Source organism: Aegilops tauschii, chromosome 4 (genome assembly GCF_002575655.3).
Source record: "Aegilops tauschii subsp. strangulata cultivar AL8/78 chromosome 4, Aet v6.0, whole genome shotgun sequence".
Taxonomy (NCBI): domain Eukaryota; kingdom Viridiplantae; phylum Streptophyta; class Magnoliopsida; order Poales; family Poaceae; genus Aegilops; species Aegilops tauschii.
In genome coordinates this window covers 494,134,755-494,152,348 of record NC_053038.3, presented here as the reverse complement: position 1 = coordinate 494,152,348, position 17,594 = coordinate 494,134,755, and the positions used below count along the sequence as shown (strand labels likewise).

At 50.4% G+C, this 17,594-nt stretch overlaps 1 protein-coding gene across 1 annotated transcript; it reads left to right on the top strand.

The window, feature by feature from the left end:
* The first annotated feature begins 2,205 nt into the window (after window positions 1-2,205).
* Window positions 2,206-2,919, top strand: LOC141021998 (uncharacterized). The gene has a single exon (XM_073497868.1). It carries the CDS (start codon window positions 2,206-2,208, stop codon window positions 2,917-2,919), a length of 714 nt encoding a protein of 237 aa, XP_073353969.1.
* The last annotated feature ends 14,675 nt before the right edge of the window (window positions 2,920-17,594 follow it).

Here is a 17,594-nt window from a genome sequence, read left to right as displayed (position 1 = left end):
GCTAGCGGTCGCAAATGTCAGAGAGGAAGAATCCTGATTGTTTTCATGGGGATCGCTTCCTCTTCCTTCTTCTCGTGATATACCTTGGTAATGCATGAGAGAAGGAGGGGAAGCGACCATCACCGACGGTCGAAATAACTGTGAGGGAGTGTCCACCATATACACCACATAAGATGAGAGTTTTCAAGAAAAAGACTCGACAGACCGACAGTCAACCCGTGATGAATAATAATGATCTAATTTTTTTATAGTACATATATTGAATTTCAGAAGTTTAATCTTTGAATTATGAACATAGGAAATGTCTGACGACGATAGGATCCCTGAGTGCGACTACTACGGCGACGACCGGGGTCTGTGCGACAGGCCTCACATGCAAGACGGTCGGTGCTTCAGTATTAAACTCGACGAGACCTTTGATGTCTATACGGTATGCAACGACGACAAGTCTTTTCTCGTAATTAAGCATGACTTTTGCTTCTTCAACGTGTAATTTCCGCTTTCTACAATTCGACTAGTGCATTCCCTGCCACCCTTCTTCAACGTTATATCTTGGAAAAGCTGGATTTCAAAGATCATGAGAATATGGAGATAAAGAGAGTTCACCTCAGGACCCATCACGGATTTGCAACAGCCGTCTCTCTGAATGGGTCAGAGGGTCCAATTGGATTTGGCTTGGTGGCTCTGAATAGTGTAAACAGGATAAGAGATAGCATAGAAATGATTAAGGTGTTCGGTTATTTTTTGAGGTTGATCTCTAAAAATGTAGGAAGAAGCTCACCACCTCAGTTACCTGATCCACCTTGATAGTTTCGACGTAGTTATGAACTCAATGTGATTTTGGATCATTAAAATCCATAAATATGTCCTTACCCTTGCCAACGTTTGCCCTTGAAGTAGGGGTTATCCAGTCTTCTTAGTTGCAACCTTGAGGGACTAATCTTAAATATGCTTGAACAAACAACAATCCATCCAATCAGGTTGAGATTTACCATCAAAACACATTAGGGCAATAGATGCATGTTCAAATAAGTCACAAAAAAATCCATGTGTTTTTTATTTAGTACTTCCCCGTCTCAAAATAAGTGTCTCAACTTTATACAAACTTTAATACAAACTTAGTACACCTGCGTTTCAAAATAAGCGTCTCAACTTTGTACTAACTTTAGTAAAAACTTAATATACTTTGTACTAAGTTTGTACTAAAGTTAGTGCAGAGTTGAGACACTTATTTTGGGACGGAGAGAGTAATAGGTATTCATATACGGTCAACCTTTTTCTTGTGTGTGATTGTCAGTTTTTCTTAAGTGATGGACTAAGTTACAAAAGCTTCTGGTCCGGACACAACAAGTATAGTGAAAATGAGGAGCCAAAACACGTGGAATGTTTGGCAAATGCTACTATTTATTACCGGTATGTAACAGTGAAGCATTTGTTTCTAAAAGAATTGGAATCTTATTTGTTTATGCAAGAAGCTCATTTTCTTGTGATCAATACTACAGTGGTATTATGTGCAAATCTCCACAGGAAGATGCATACCTTCCCCGGCATTTCCAAATTCCATAAACGATTCCATTCCTCCTGACCATTGGCAGAAGTACATGATGGCCCGGCATCAGCCCCCTTACGAGTATCTTTCAGACGTACAGCGAGATGGTATACCCCTTTGACAGTAAACTTTCCTTTGGGGTCAAAGTGCCAGGCGACCTCGTCCTCCATGTCTGGCCTCACCGGAATGGCCAAAATATCACGCACATTAGATTCATAGAACAAGTCTCTTAGGAGTTGCTCATCCCAAGACTGACTTATCGGATCAAGAAGTTCAAAGACCCGCGTGACAACGACATTCCCTCTGACAGTGGTTGGTTTTCTTGTGTTGCCCCTGGGAATCCAAGGGTCTTCCCAAACTTTAATGTTGTCACCAGACCCAACACGCCATATAATGCCCTCCTTGAGGAGCTGGATTCCTTTTAAAATGCTTCTCCAGGTATAGGAAATGCCCTCTTTTTCTTGCGCCTCAAGCACTGATGTGGTCGTATGAACATAAAGCGTAAGAGGGTGGATTTGGATACTAGATGCCCGGTCTGTGGTCGTTTGGATGAAGATGGCGGTCATCTATTTATTAAATGCAAAATGGTGAAGCAGCTGTGGCGATCTCTGAATTTAGAAGAAGTGAGACTTGGGTTGCTGCAATGTATAGGGCCTATGGAGGTCCTTGATCATATCTGGAGTCTAGAACGCCAGCAGCGCGACATGGCACTAGTTCTGATATGGGAATGGTGGACGGCGAGAAATAAAGCTAATGCAGGGGAACAAGTGAGAAGCACTGATAACATTTGCTATGCCATCCGTCAGCATATTCAGGACTTCAGTCAGGCAGTTGTTCAGGCCAAGCAAGGCACTAATCCAGCAAAGGAAACGTGGCAGCGGCCGCATGCTGATTTTGTCAAAATTAACTTTGATGCTGCCTTTTATGCGGATACTGGACAGGGAGCATGGGGATGTGTCTTCCGTACAGATCAGGGTCAGTTCTTGGCGGCTAAAGCTGGTTTTATGCAGCACATCTCTGCACCTCTGCATGCTGAGGCGATGGCCTGTTTAAGGGCAACGGAGGCGAGTGCTGTATTTGGCTTACACAGAGTAGTGCTCGAGTCTGACTCCAAGGTCCTCGTTGAAGCCCTGAACTCTGATGCTTATGATCGAGCCACGATCGGCGTTCTTCTGCGTGACACGCGTAGTGTATGTCATGCAAATTTTGAGTCTTTTAGCTTCAATTTCTGTAAAAGGGATTGTAATAAGGTGGCCCATGAACTAGCCGCTTTTGGCTTCAGGGCGGGAGCTGCTGATCTTTCCTGGATCGAGCAGGTCCCAGACTTTGTTTCGGTGCTGGTCGCCAGCGACTCTGCTGCGCGGGTTTAGTAATGGAATGCTTTGTTCCGGTTCAAAAAAAAAATACTACAGTGGTATTGGACTCGACGACTTAATAGAGTGCAGATAGGTCAACTAACCAACTTAACTAATTATTAGGTGAGGGAAGAAATACAATCAGCATTGACTTTCTCTTGTTTTCCTTCCCAAACCCTAGACGGTTAGGGCAAACTCTCCCCTTCAGGCTTCACCGTTGAGCTCGTGGATTCGTCTCCCCTCTGCCTGCCGCTCTGGCGGCCGGTGGTGGGAGGGGAATCCAATGCCTTCTGTCCGGTTAGTAGTTTAGGTTAGTTTTTTAGTCCTTGAAGGTGCGGCACTCGGGCGGATGGCGGCGCTTCTTTTTCAAGTTTGTCTTCTGGACTCCCATCCTTCTTGAGTTCGTCTGTTTGGACGTAGTCGACGGAGCTCTGACATAAATTCCTGCTGTCTCTTTGAGGCGGCGAGGTTCGCGTTTCTCGTCATGTGGCGATATTTGATGTCAGGTGCATCAAATCTACGCAATGGTTCTACGGCTCCAAGGCTCTGGTCCTTAGGTCATGTGCACGAAGACTTCTCTTCTGTCATTGACAAGGTCAAGCCGGCTCCAGTATGGGAGCTGCGACAGTGGCATGTCGGTGGCTCGTTTGGGCAACAGTTGTGGTCGTTCAGTGGTCTTGGAACCTTGATGTAATTTTTATTATGGTTTCGATGCTTCGTACATTGGTACTGATCCTTCTAGCAAAAAAAACTAATTATTAGGCGAGTGACAAGGAAGAAGGTTCTTGGAAAGAGAGATGGTTGGTATGACGAGGATTTGGAACACCCAAAGTCTTTGTGTATACCCTTTATTAAGAGCATCTACAGTTGGGAGCCCCAAATCCGACCTCTCAAACGCCCGCGAACGGCGCGTTCGCGGACAGTGACCGGTCACGCCTTAAATATTTGTTTCTACAACCGGACACCTCAAATTAAAAACCTCAAATCCATATTATCACATGCAACGTGAAACCTAATCTAACCGGAGCTCGCCCGGTTCTGCCGTGGCCATATCTGGCGACCAACTGCGATCCCCAGAGTGTTGGTCCAATCACCGGCTAGGCACGGTAGGGCATGGTACACGAGCCGGCTCACGGGACTGAAGGCAATGCCGTCTCCCATGCCCTCCTCTTTCTCGTCGGAGCCCGAAACCCGTTGAGTGCTGGTGGACGTCAGATCGATGATGGATCCGTCCTGGGATGAGCCGGCGACGTCCACCACGATGCGGTTGCGGCGCCCAGACTGCTGCACCATACGGGGCGCCGGAGAATGCGACTCTGCCTCGCGGACATCTACCGCCTCGAGGGCTGCCGCCGCCTCCCGCGCCCGTTGCCTCGCACGACAGGCACGGCGGGTCATGTTCTCGTCGGACGAGGCCCATGGTGTGTCTTGATGCTCGGCGCGCCAATAGAGGGGTTGCGCGTCCGCCACCGCGTTCGGACGCTAAACGGACCGCACGGCCTCCGGCGAGGCAGCGATGGCACACCTAGCGCCGGATCCTTGCGCCATTTGGACGAACATAATGGATTCCTGACGGAAGGAGTCTGAGCGCTGCCGGGCACGGGCCTCCTCCCGGGAGTGTCGGAATGCAAGCCGGATGGCCATCTCCTCCTTGGGGCCGCGTGGGATTTGCTCGGGGTCGATGGATCTGGAGGTGGAGGACTCGGATCCACTGCCCGCCATGCCGGTGACGGGTGGAGACCGCCGAAGATGAGCTTGGGTAGCAAAGGGGAGTGGAGTGAAGTGGCTAGGGTTTGGTCCGACGAGCGGATGGGGAGGGATATATGTGGGGTCGAGTGGGCCAGCGTGGGCCGGGTCCGACGCGGCGGACGCGCCCGGACGGCCCTATATCCGCCCCATATTTGGGCTGGATATGAGAGATGCCGGTTAGCCCGAGCGTTTGAGCCCTGTTTAAGGCGTTCGTCTAGATCGAAATTTCGTGACCGGTCAGGCCGTCCCGGTGTTTGAGGAGCATTTGGGGTGTCCGGCAATCGATGCTCTGACAGCTTTGAAATAACGTAACTTGTTGCCATCCAAAGATCGGCATCAAGTTGATTGGCACCTGTTGTGTAATCCCTGGAGCTACTGAACAGTATTCCTTAGATGAATGCCGGTGCTCCACAGTTTGTACGAAGATGAATACGCTGGTTCTGATTTGCTGAGGTACATACGCATATATTTCACACATCTTATCTCAATCCGGGGCTAAAAAGATATGTAATATAGATAGACAAAAACACACTTGCATTTTCCATGCGTGGAGACTTGAATTTCCGGCGGCGGGTTGGAGCACTGTCCTTGTCCGGCCGGGTGAGCAAACACGGCGGTGGACAAGTGGCTGAGGTGACAGGCCAGAGAGCTCACGATCCCAGCCAAGTCCAGAGCATGCAGCCTTGCACTGCACCGCCCTGCAGTGAAGCATCCCGACCCATACGTCTCTCCTTCTGTCGTCTCCCGTCGACTTTTGCTGTTGCTGCTATTTTTTGATGGTTATCGCCTCCCTGCGTCCGGTCGCCTTCATCAATCAGTTACACCCACCCACCACCTATATTTCGACCACGAGTTAAATTACCTCCAATGCTAAGCTAATCTGCCATCCGTGGTTGGAAGTTGGAACCTTCTATCCTTCCAATGCTTTCATTAGCGTCCGGGGGCTGGCTGAGAATTTTGGGGCAAAAGTATGCGCTGGATCTATAGGACATCTCTAACAGCGATATTTGTTGTTTCATTTGTGTTAATGTGATTATCTGCTTAATGAAAACATAGTACCACCACCAGCTATACACAAATTGTTTCTTGAACATCCAAAATTGAACATGGATCCACCACACGCATGAACTTACATTTCTGTATGTATGACCACTGGCGGGGGCTTGTTTTTGTTTTCTTTTGGGGAAAAGGTAAAGTTCATCAAAGGTACAAAGCATCATATAATAGAAAAATACATTGAGCTTCCTGGACCACCAAACACCACTATTGTTGCCAGAACGAGTCGCTGACACGCCGATGTCGCTGCTCTCATGCCGGAGTCGGCTAGACCTGGTCGGTGGCGATCAAGGGGTCTTCATGCACGTTCTCCTAAGGACCAGCACCCCGAAGCCATGGTCATCGTTGTTGAACCCATAAATCAATCTGAAGAAACTGACACAAGATCTTGATGTCGCGTACACATGACGAAAAACCCTAATCTTACCGCCCCTGAGGAGCTGGCAGAAATCTACGTCAAAACTCCATCGGACCCCTTTCGACGATGAACTCGTCGAGGATCAGATCCCGAACGACCAGCCAAAACATGAAGCACCGCCACTGTGAGAACTAAAACCCTAAACTATCTACTAGTGGGATCCAAGGCGCCAGGATTTCCCTCACCGTCACTGGCCGTCGGAGCGGTACGAAGGGGGGATGCAAATCCACGGGCTCGCTAGCGGACGTTGCAGGGAGGGAAGCTTTGCCTGAGCCGTCTTGCGAGATCGGGCCTACCCTTGCCCCTAGTAATTTTTTTATCCTATATTGAAGATATTTAAGCGACCATCCATGGTTATTTATTCGATACCAGAGATACAAGCAAATATTTAGGCGTTTTGGAGCTCAGGCTCCATGAATTTTGAATAACATATATATCAAACTCATATTTAGAAGTTCAAAGAATGATAAGAAATCCCACACGTATATATATATATATATATATATATATATATATATATATATATATATATATATATATGCAATTCTAATATAAGTACATTTTCGCTAGGTGATTCTTTAGGAAGTATCTAATTATTACCGGAAAAGGCCCACACCCCACTTAATAGATAAACAACAGCTAGCATACAAGTCAACTCACACAACTCGACACCACGACACACACACACACACATGAAGGCAAGATACAAGGATGTTTACGAACAACTAGACTACCTCATAACGCTCCAAGCAAACTACATGAAGGGCCACTTGATGTCCCCGGAGCTCTAAACTCTGAACGAGTCACCGCAAATAGACGAAGCTGTGTACGACGAACCGTGTAATCCAGTATGACCCCATCAGGAAGGGCACAACACGGAAGCGCCCTTGGAGAAACAAGAAGGGCAAAGAGGAACCGTGATGACGCCTTCAAGAAGAAGACGATGTCCATAGGCACTGCCACCGTCGGCCTGACAGAACACCCCGGCAACCCCTCTTCGCCTCCGAGATGTAGTACAACAAGCCACGAGGACGCCCACCAGCAATGACCTTTAGCTAGTATTTGCTATTTTCAAATCAGGACCGGCCCTGGTGTATGGCCAGAGGGGCGACGGCCTCGGGCCCAGCCCTGGAGGGGGCCCATGAGAGAAAGAAGAAGGAAGGAACAATGTGATGGGCTGGCCCTATATTGATCGCTAGCGCTGGGAATTAAGCGTTGCACTTGCACGACGGCGGCATATCGCACGGATCAACCATCGCGATTGCGTTCTCATCATCGCTTCTTCTTCTTATCGCATCTCCCTCTAACCTTTTCTTGCCGCCGCTCCCTTTACCCTATTCTTGCTGCCGCTCAGAGCTTCTCCAGCCGTTGGCCCCCCAGGGCACCCAAAAAGAGCCGCCTGGGGGCGAACCGGCGCTAGATTGGCCCCTGGGGGCGATCTAGCTCCCAGCCACGCCCCCAGGCGCCGTCCCTCAAGTCGCGGCAAATTCAAACTTGGTCATTCCCGCTCGCAAAAAACCGCCACAAGTCCGGCGATCAGAGGCCCAGTTCGGCGATCACCTTGCCACAGTTCGGCGATCGGATAAAAAGTTCGGCTTACAAAAAAAGAAAGGACGTGTGGGAAACGGATCAAACGGCGGGGTCGACCTCTTGTCACGACGGAGTCGGCGTGCGCGGGCTTGGCGGTGTCGGAGCTGCTTCTGTGCTGGGCGGCGTCGACGCGGCTTCTGTGCTGCTGGGCGTCGTGAAGGCATCATTGCTCGGGCTTGGCGGCGGCGTCGTCGTGGGCGTGGGAGTTGGCGGCGTCATCGACGGCAGCTGGTTCAGGATGAGGCCGCGCTCCGCCAGGTACCACGCCTTGAGCTGCTCATCGTTGCTCTGGAGCATGTCCGCCCCGCCCATCAGGAAAGCCAGGTCGGTGTTCCTCTTCTTCGCGGCGACGTTGGTCCGGAGTAGGTCGAGCTTGACGGCGCTGTTCGTCATCAACGCCGACCACCGCGCCTCGGTCTTCTCTTCATGCAGGGCAACCCGGGCCTGTGCGTCGGCGAGGCAATGCTCAATGGACTCCTGCACTCGCGCGGTTGCCGAGTCGGCGTGTTTCCCCTTCTTGGCCCCTTTGTTGCGTTTAGGGCGCTCGTCGACGGCGCGTCCGGCTTGTAGGTCTCATTGGCCTTGGCGAGGGTGCGCCGGACATCCGCCCACTTCTCGCACGTCTCGATCCGCTTGAAGACGTGGAGGTACTTGAAATCTTGGTCGCTGCTATCCTGGCGAAACATGGCGAACATCCGCACCAGCTGCGCTGAGGAAGAACCAGTAAGCGACGCGCACCCGGCGAAAAGAAAAGGGAGAGGCCGACGTGCCATACCTGATCCTCGATGCTGGCGCCGCTCTCCGGGCGAGCCGCGATCTCCTCGACGATCCCATGCCATTTGTTGCACGCCGATTGCCTGAGCCCCCAATGGTTCGCCATCGCCTTCGCCCCGCGCTGCATGTACACGCCTTTGAAGTAGGCGTCGACAAGTTTGTGCTCATCGAACTCGGCCTTGATGCGGTCCCAATATGTGTCGATGCTCTGGTTCGTGCCGGTGATCGGGTCGAGGCAGACGACTTTCCACGCTTCGGCATGGGCAGCCCGGCCCGACGATCCAGCCCGAGCCTGGCCCGAAAAACCTGGGCCGGGCTCGGGCTTTGCTTTGCAGCCCGAAAGATAGTTTGGGCCGGGCTCGGGTTCAATTTTTCTGTATTTCGGGTCGGGCTTGCACGTGCGCGTACTAAAAATAGCATTCGGGCCGGGCTTTCGGGCTTCAGGCTTGATTTCGGGCCGGGCTCGGGCTTGAAAATAGGGAGTATTTCGGGCTTCGGGCCGGGCTCAGGCTTGAGAAATGAAGGTCGGGCTTTTACAAGCCTGGCCCGAAACCCAGCCCGGCCCGACTTATGCCCGGGTTTACTTCAGCGAGGCACTCGTCCTCCTTGGACGCCCACTTGATGCGCGGCTCGCCGGTCCTGGCCACCTGCTTCTTCTTCTTCTTCCCTTTCCTCGCTGGGGCAGGTGTTGGCTCCTCCTCCTCCTCCTCCGGCTCCGGCTCCTCCTCGCCGTAGTCGAGCTCGCCGTCCATGTCGCCGTTGAGGTCCATTGTTCGTCCTGGGTGGTGAACCCGGGGGACGCGGCGGCGGCGGCCGAGCCGGCCGTGATGATGTCGTCCATGTCGGCTTCGGTCGCGTCGGTGTCGCCGAGATGCGACGTGGAGGCTTGGGAGAAGGGCAGCGTGCCACGGCGGAGAGGGGGCGTCGGGGAGGATGCGTAGGCCGGCGGTGAGTAGGTGTACGGAGGGTACTGCACACCGGCGAAGGCGGGCGAGGGCGTCCGCTGGGCCGAATGACCATGGGGGAAGGTGATGTTGGGGTTGAACCCACCGTGCGCGTCACCGTCGGCGTAGCCCGGCGACAGCGTGCTGCCCCAGGGTAGCGGCGACGACGAGAAGCCGGTCGGAGAACCAATGCTTTGCTGGCTCCAGGGCACGTACGGGGCGTGGCCACCGGGTGGATTCATCATCCCCACGCGAGCCGCCTCGGCTTGTTCGGTCAGTGCTCCGCCGCCGCCGCAGCTGCAAGCCGCGCCGCGCTGTCCCGGGCCTTCTTGGCGTTGGCCCTGTTCTGCCGGTCGGTGGTGACAGCCTCCCGACGCTGAACTTCCGCCCTCCAGTCGGCGTTGGGCATGCCCGGGGGCTTGGACGGCGGCTTCCTCTGCTTCGGCTGGGCGACGGCGACGATCGCACCCGTGGCGTGGGGGACCACGTACTTCTTCGGCGGCATGGCGGCCGGCTGGGAGGGGAGGAGGAGATTGGCGGGAGAGAACAGAGAGAATGAGAGGAAAGCCGGGGGAAAGCGGAAAGAAACGGCGGGAAAAGGCCCTCCTCTCGCCGACGAAGCGGCCCCACGCCCCTTTTCGCTTGTGCCGGTGCCCCCAGGCGCCCCCTAGCGCGCCGGGTTTTGCTCGGGTGCGCCGGCTGTTATTTTGGCCCAACCCGGCGAAAAACAGACTCATGCGGACGCGACTGGGCTGATTTTCGCCCGCCGGCGCTAAAAAATCGCCTAGGAGAGGCCTGTTGGGGGCGCGGCTGGAGATCCTCTCAGCCTGCCGCAAGCCACTGCAGCCGGCAGACAGTTCTCTAGGTGATGGACGCAGCCACCCAGGCCCTGGCAATTGTCATCTCCCAGCACCTCCGGTCTCCATTGTCCAGACGCGGCAAAATCTCGTGTTTTGACCCTTTTGACAAAGAAATTCAAGATCTGACCTAGGTTTGAAAAAAATTCGGGATTTGACCCTTTTTCTTACCGCCAGGGGTCCTGGCGGTAGGGTGCGACGGAGGGGAACGACGGCCGTCACCGCGTGCTGACGTGGATAAGTACCCTACCGCCAGGGGCCCTGGCGGTAGCCTGTCTAACCCTACCGCCAGGACCCCTGGCGGTAGGTCCTGGCGGTAGGGTCCGGGCAGTTATTTCACCCGAGACCCCGCGCCCCTTCCAATCTCCCCACCCCTCCCCCTCCCCCCATCGGCAGTTTCTCCTTTCTTTCTCCCCCAAGTCGCCACTCTCTCCCTCTGTCATCTCCTCCACTCCCGCCCTCGGATCTTCACCGATTCTTCACCGTTTTTGCGGATCGAGATGGCCCCGAAGAGAGAAACGTAAGCTCCTCCAATCCCTCCAGTTAGTTTTTGCAAACTTGCTTCCGATTCGACGCATTATTTGCTTGCAATCCCTCATATTTTTTAACTTAGATTGGATTTTATTTCACCTAAGATTGTTTTAGTTTGATTGTAGTTCTAGTTCTTAGTTCTTTAGTAACTAGTGGTATTGAATATGAACTCTAATCAATAGTTCATATGTTAGTGTGAAGATGAACCCTAGTTCATATTTTTTTTGTTAAAAAAATATGATGTAATGTTGATATGAGGATGAACCCTAGTTTGATGATGCATGTTGATATGATGATATGATGTAGTGTGAAGATGAACCCTAGTTTTATGATGCATGTTGATATGATGATATGAAGATGTTGTTTGGAAAAATTATTTAAAAATATGATGATATGATGTATGTTGGAGGATTTTTTTATATGATGCATGTTGATATGATTTGATCCATCATGTGTAGTAGATGTTGTTGGACGAATATGCTTAAGATTTTATTTTGATATGATGCATGTTGATATGATTTTGATATGATTTGATTTCATTGTTTGTTTATGTATGCTTATGCTTATGATGCTTTTGTTTATGAAATTCTATTAAGGCGGCCACCTCTTGCGGACAACATCGGCCCGCGGTACTCCATGCTGGACTGGGCATTTGACATGGGTCATCGTGCCCGTTTCATAGAGAACGGAGAGGTAAGTGATATGAATGACATATTGATCAAAGTTTTCGGATTGATGAAAATAATTTCCTAACTTTTGGCGTTCACTTTTTGACAGATGCTCCAGCCACTGCGCATGAGGGGTCACGGGGTTCATGGGCATATGGACTACGATGAGCGCTACGCGCCGTTCTTCAAGAGAGCCCGTCTGTTAGGTTTTGTGTTGCAGTTCAAGCGTCAGCCGCCGACGCTTGTCCACGCAGCTCTGACAACGTTGATTGACCGGTGGCGACCGGAGACCCATTCTTTCCATCTGCCATGCGGGGAGATGACGGCGACCCTCGAGGATTGGGCGATGATTACTGCCATGCCGATCGAGGGTCATGCACTCACCAGGCGAGTGGAGAGGACCAACTGGCAGCAGAGGGTTGCCACCCTCATCGGCGACTGCCCCGCTGCTAAGGGTAACCGTACATCCGGTGTGCCGTTGATCTGGCTCTCGGAGCACCGGCAGAAATGCCCCGAAGGCGCCGACGAGACGACTATGGAGTGGAACGCGAGGGCCTACCTGTGGTACATTCTCACGGAGGTCGTGTTTCCAGACAGCTCCGGGAACTCTGCCAACTTGTCGTATCTCTTCTTCCTAGCAGACTGGGATGCAGGATACAGTTGGGGGACCGCATCTCTCGCCTACCTATACCGTTCGGTAAGAGAGTATCTAATTGCCTACCTACCTACGAAAGTGTGTCCATGACATTTTGTTATATCTGATCCTTATTTGATGTTTTGCAGCTTGACGACGCCACACAGAGGACGGGAGACAAGTCCAATATGGGTGGCTATGTCTAGGCCTTCTCCATTAGGATGTGGGAGCGGCTGCCAGTGGGGCGTCCGGAGAAGATGCCAAGACGCCCATGGGGTGCCTATAGCGAAGACGGCGACGAGACTCGACACCCCACCGTAGCTTACGAGTGGGACGTTGTCAAACTCTACACGGGCCTAAACAAGACTTCGTACAAGACCTACACCAACGTGTTGGACGCTTTGACGCATACGCATGTATATGAACTCGCTCAACACCTTTCTCTTTGATTCCACTTTTGACCGACAGTGGCAACTTACCAACGTATATGTAATAGGTAAACTGGTGTTCCTATGACCAAGAGTGGGACTTTGATCTGAACATGATGTGCGATGCGAACCGTGGTCTCTGGCGGTGCATCGTGCCCATGATTTGTGTGAAGGAAATATGCCCTAGAGGGAATAATAAAGTTATTATTTATTTCCTCATATCATGATAAATGTTTATTATTCATGCTAGAATTGTATTAACCGGGAACATAATACATGTGTGAATACATAGACAAACAGAGTGTCACTAGTATGCCTCTACTTGACTAGCTCGTTGATCAAAGATGGTTATGTTTGTTGGAAATATGCCCTAGAGGCAATAATAAATTGGTTATTATTATATTTCCTTATTCATGATAATCGTTTATTATCCATGCTAGAATTGTATTGATAGGAAACTCAGATACATGTGTGGATACATAGATAACACCATGTCCCTAGTAAGCCTCTAGTTGACTAGCTCGTTGATCAATAGATGGTTACGGTTTCCTGACCATGGACATTGGATGTCGTTGATAACGGGATCACATCATTAGGAGAATGATGTGATGGACAAGACCCAATCCTAAGCATAGCATAAAAGATCGTGTAGTTTCGTTTGCTAGAGCTTTTCCAATGTCAAGTATCTTTTCCTTAGACCATGAGATCGTGCAACTCCCGGATACCGTAGGAGTGCTTTGGGTGTGCCAAAGGTCACAACGTAACTGGGTGACTATAAAGGTGCACTACGGGTATCTCCGAAAGTGTCTGTTGGGTTGGCACGGATCGAGACTGGGATTTGTCACTCCGTGTGACGGAGAGGTATCTCTGGGCCCACTCGGTAATGCATCATCATAATGAGCTCAATGTGACTAAGGCGTTAGTCACGGGATCATGCATTGCGGTACGAGTAAAGAGACTTGCCGGTAACGAGATTGAACAAGGTATTGGGATACCGACGATCGAATCTCGGGCAAGTAACATACCGTTTGACAAAGGGAATTGCATACGGGATTGATTGAATCCTCGACACCGTGGTTCATCCGATGAGATCATCGTGGAACATGTGGGAGCCAACATGGGTATCCAGATCCCGCTGTTGGTTATTGACCAGAGAGGCGTCTCGGTCATGTCTGCATGTCTCCCGAACCCGTAGGGTCTACACACTTAAGGTTCGGTGACGCTAGGGTTGTAGAGATATATGTATGCGGAAACCCGAAAGTTGTTCGGAGTCCCGGATGAGTTCCCGGACGTCACGAGAGGTTCCGGAATGGTCCGGAGGTGAAGAATTATATATAGGAAGTCAAGTTTCGGCCACCGGGAAAGTTTCGGGGGTTACCGGTATTGTACCGGGACCACCGGAAGGGTCCCGGGGGTCCACCGGGTGGGGCCACCTATCCTGGAGGGCCCCATGGGCTGAAAGTGGAAGGGAACCATCCCCTAGTGGGCTGGGCGCCCCCCCTGGGCCTCCCCCCAAGAAGGAGGAGACGTCGCTGCACCGTACGTGTGTTGAACGCGGAGGTGCCGTCCGTTCGGCACTCGGTCATCGGTGATTTGGATCACGGCGAGTACGACTCCGTTATCCACGTTCATTGGAACGCTTCCGCTCGCGATCTACAAGGGTATGTAGATGCACTCCTTTCCCCTCGTTGCTAGTAGACTCCATAGATGCATCTTGGTGAACGTAGGAAAATTTTAAAATTATGCTACGATTCCCAACAATGTTTCCTAACCATAGACATGAGTTGTCATTTGATAAACGGGGTCACATCATTAGAAGAATGATGTGATTGACTTGACCCATTCCGTTAGCTTAGCACTTGATCGTTTAGTTTACTGCTATTGCTTTCTCCATGACTTATACATGTTCCTATGACTATGAGATTATACAACTCCCGAATACCGGAGGAACACTTTGTGTTCTACCAAACGTCACAACGTATCTGGGTGATTATAAAGGTGCTCTATAGGTGTCTCCGATGGTACTTGTTGAGTTGGCATAGATCGAGATTAGGATTTGTCTCTCCGATTCTCGGAGAGGTATTTCTGGGCCCACTTGGTAATGCACATCACTATAAGCCTTGCAAGCAATGTGACTAATGAGTTAGTTGCGGGATAATGCATGACGGAATGAGTAAAGAGACTTGCCGGTAACGAGATTGAGCTAGGTCTTGAGATACCGACGATCGAATCTCGGGCAAGTAACATACCGATGACAAAGGGAACAACGTATGTTGTTATGCGGTTTGACCGATAAAGATCTTCATAGAATATGTAGGAACCAATATGAGCATCCAGGTTCCGCTATTGGTTATTGACCGGAAACGTGTCTCGGTCATGTCTACATAGTTCTCGAACCCGTAGGGTCCGCACACTTAAAGTTCTGTGACGATCGGTATTATAAGTTTATATGTTTTGATGTACTGAAGGTAGTTCAGAGTCCCGGATATGATCACGGACATGACGAGGAGTCTCGAAATGGTCGAGACATAAAGATCGATATATTGGACGACTATGTTCGGACACCGGAAGTGTTTCGGGAGGTTTCAGACATATACCAGAGTACCGGGGGGTTACCGGAACCCCCCGGGGAGTATATTGGGCCTAATGGGCCTTGCTGGGAGAAGAGGAGGGGCGGCCAGGGCAGCCGCGCGCCCCTCCCCCTCTAGTCAGAATTGGACAAGGAGGGGGGCGGCGCCCCCCTTTCCTTCTCTCCCTCTCTCCTTTCCTTCCTCTTCTCCTACTCCTACTAGGAAAGGAGGAGTCCTACTCCCGGTGGGAGTAGGACTCCCCCCTTGGCGCGCCCTCCTCCTGGCCGGCCGCCTCCTCCCCCTAGCTCCTTTATATACTGGGAGGGGGGCACCCCTTGGAGACACAACAATTGATCATTGATCTCTTAGCCGTGTGCGGTGCCCCCCTCCACCATAATCCACCTCGGTCATATCGTAGCTATGGTTAGGCGAAGCCCTACGTCGGTAATTTCATCAACATCATCATCACGCCGTCATGCTGACGAAACTCTCCCTCGAGCTCTACTGGATCGTGAGTTCGCGGGACGTCACCCAGCTGAACGTGTGCTGAACACGGAGGTGCCGTACGTTCGGTACTGAGGATCGGTCGATCGTGAAGACGTACGACTACATCAACCGTGTTGTCATAACGCTTCCGCTTTCGGTCTACGAGGGTACGTGGAGAACACTCTCCCGCTCGTTGCTATGCATCACCATGATCTTGCGTGTGGGTAGGAATTTTTTTGAAATTACTATGTTCCCCAACAGTGGCATCCGAGCCAGGTTTATGCGTAGATGTTATATGCATGAGTAGAACACAAGTGAGTTGTGGGCGATACAAGTCATACTGCTTACCAGCATATCATACTTTGGTTCGGCGGTATTGTTGGATGAAGCGGCCCGGACCGACATTACGCGTACGCTTACGCGAGACTGGTTCTACCGACGTGTTTTGCACACAGGTGGCTGGCGTGTGTCTGTTTCTCCAACTTTAGTTGAACCGAGTGTGGCTACGCCCGGTCCTTGTGAAGGTTAAAACAACACTAACTTGACGAAATATCGTTGTGGTTTTGATGCGTAGGTAAGAACGGTTCTTGCTCAGCCCGTAGCAGCCACGTAAAACTTGCAACAACAAAGTAGAGGACGTCTAACTTGTTTTTGTAGGGCATGCTGTGATGTGATATGGTCAAGACATGATGCTAAATTTTATTGTATGAGATGATCATGTTTTCTAACAGAGTTATCGGCAACTGGCAGGAGCCATATGGTTGTCGCTTTATTGTATGCAATGCAATCGCCCTGCAATTGTTTTTACTTTATCACTAAGTGGTAGTGATAGTCGTAGAAACAATAGTTGGCGAGACGACAACGATGCTACGATGGAGATCAAGGTGTCGCGCCGGTGACGATGGTGATCATGACGGTGCTTTGGAGATGGAGATCAAAGGCACAAGATGATGATGGCCATATCAGATCACTTATATTGATTGCATGTGATGTTTATCTTTTACACATCTTATTCTTCTTTGTTTGACGATAGCATTATAAGATGATCTCTCACTAAATTTCAAGGTATTAGTTTTCTCCCAGAGTATGCACCGTTGCGAAAGTTCGTCGTGCCGAGACACCACGTGATGATCGGGTGTGATAAGCTCTACGTTCAAACACAATGGGTGTAAACTTGACGAGCCTAGCATATGCAGATATGGCCTCGGAATACTGAGACCGAAAGGTCGAGCGTGAATCATATAGTAGATATGATCAACATAGTGATGTTCACCATTGAAAACTACTCCATCTCACGTGATGATCGGACATGGTTTAGTTGAGATGGATCACGTGATCACTTAGATGATTAGAGGGATGTCTATCTAAGTGGGAGTTCTTAAGTAATATGATTAATTGAACTTTAATTTATCATGAACTTAGTACCTGATAGTATTTTGCTTGTCTATGTTGTTGTAGATAGATGGCCCGTGCTGTTGTTCCATTGAATTTTAATGCGTTCCTTGAGAAAGCAAAGTTGAAAAATGATGGTAGCAATTACACGGACTGGGTCCGTAACTTGAGGATTATCCTCATTGCTGCACATAAGAATTACGTCCTGGAAGCACCACTGGGTGCCAAGCTTGCTGCAGATGCAACTGACGACGTTAAGAACGTTTGGCAGAGCAAAGCTGATGACTACTCGATAGTTCAGTGTGCCATGCTTTACGGCTTACAACCGGGACTTCAATGACGTTTTGAACGTCATGGAGCATATGAGATGTTCCAGGAGTTGAAGTTAATATTTCAAGCAAATGCCCGGATTGAGAGATATGAAGTCTCCAATAAGTTCTACAGCTGTAAGATGGAGGAGAATAGTTCTGTCAGTGAACATATACTCAAAATGTCTGGGTATAACAATCACTTGATTCAACTGGGAGTTAATCTTCCGGATGATAGTGTCATTGACAGAATTCTTCAATCACTGCCACCAAGCTACAAGAGCT

What these genes read in the sequence shown, in the direction of transcription:
- LOC141021998 (XM_073497868.1), top strand. Translation starts at nt 2,206, where the DNA reads ATGGAGGTCCTTGATCATATCTGGAGTCTAGAACGCCAGCAGCGCGAC.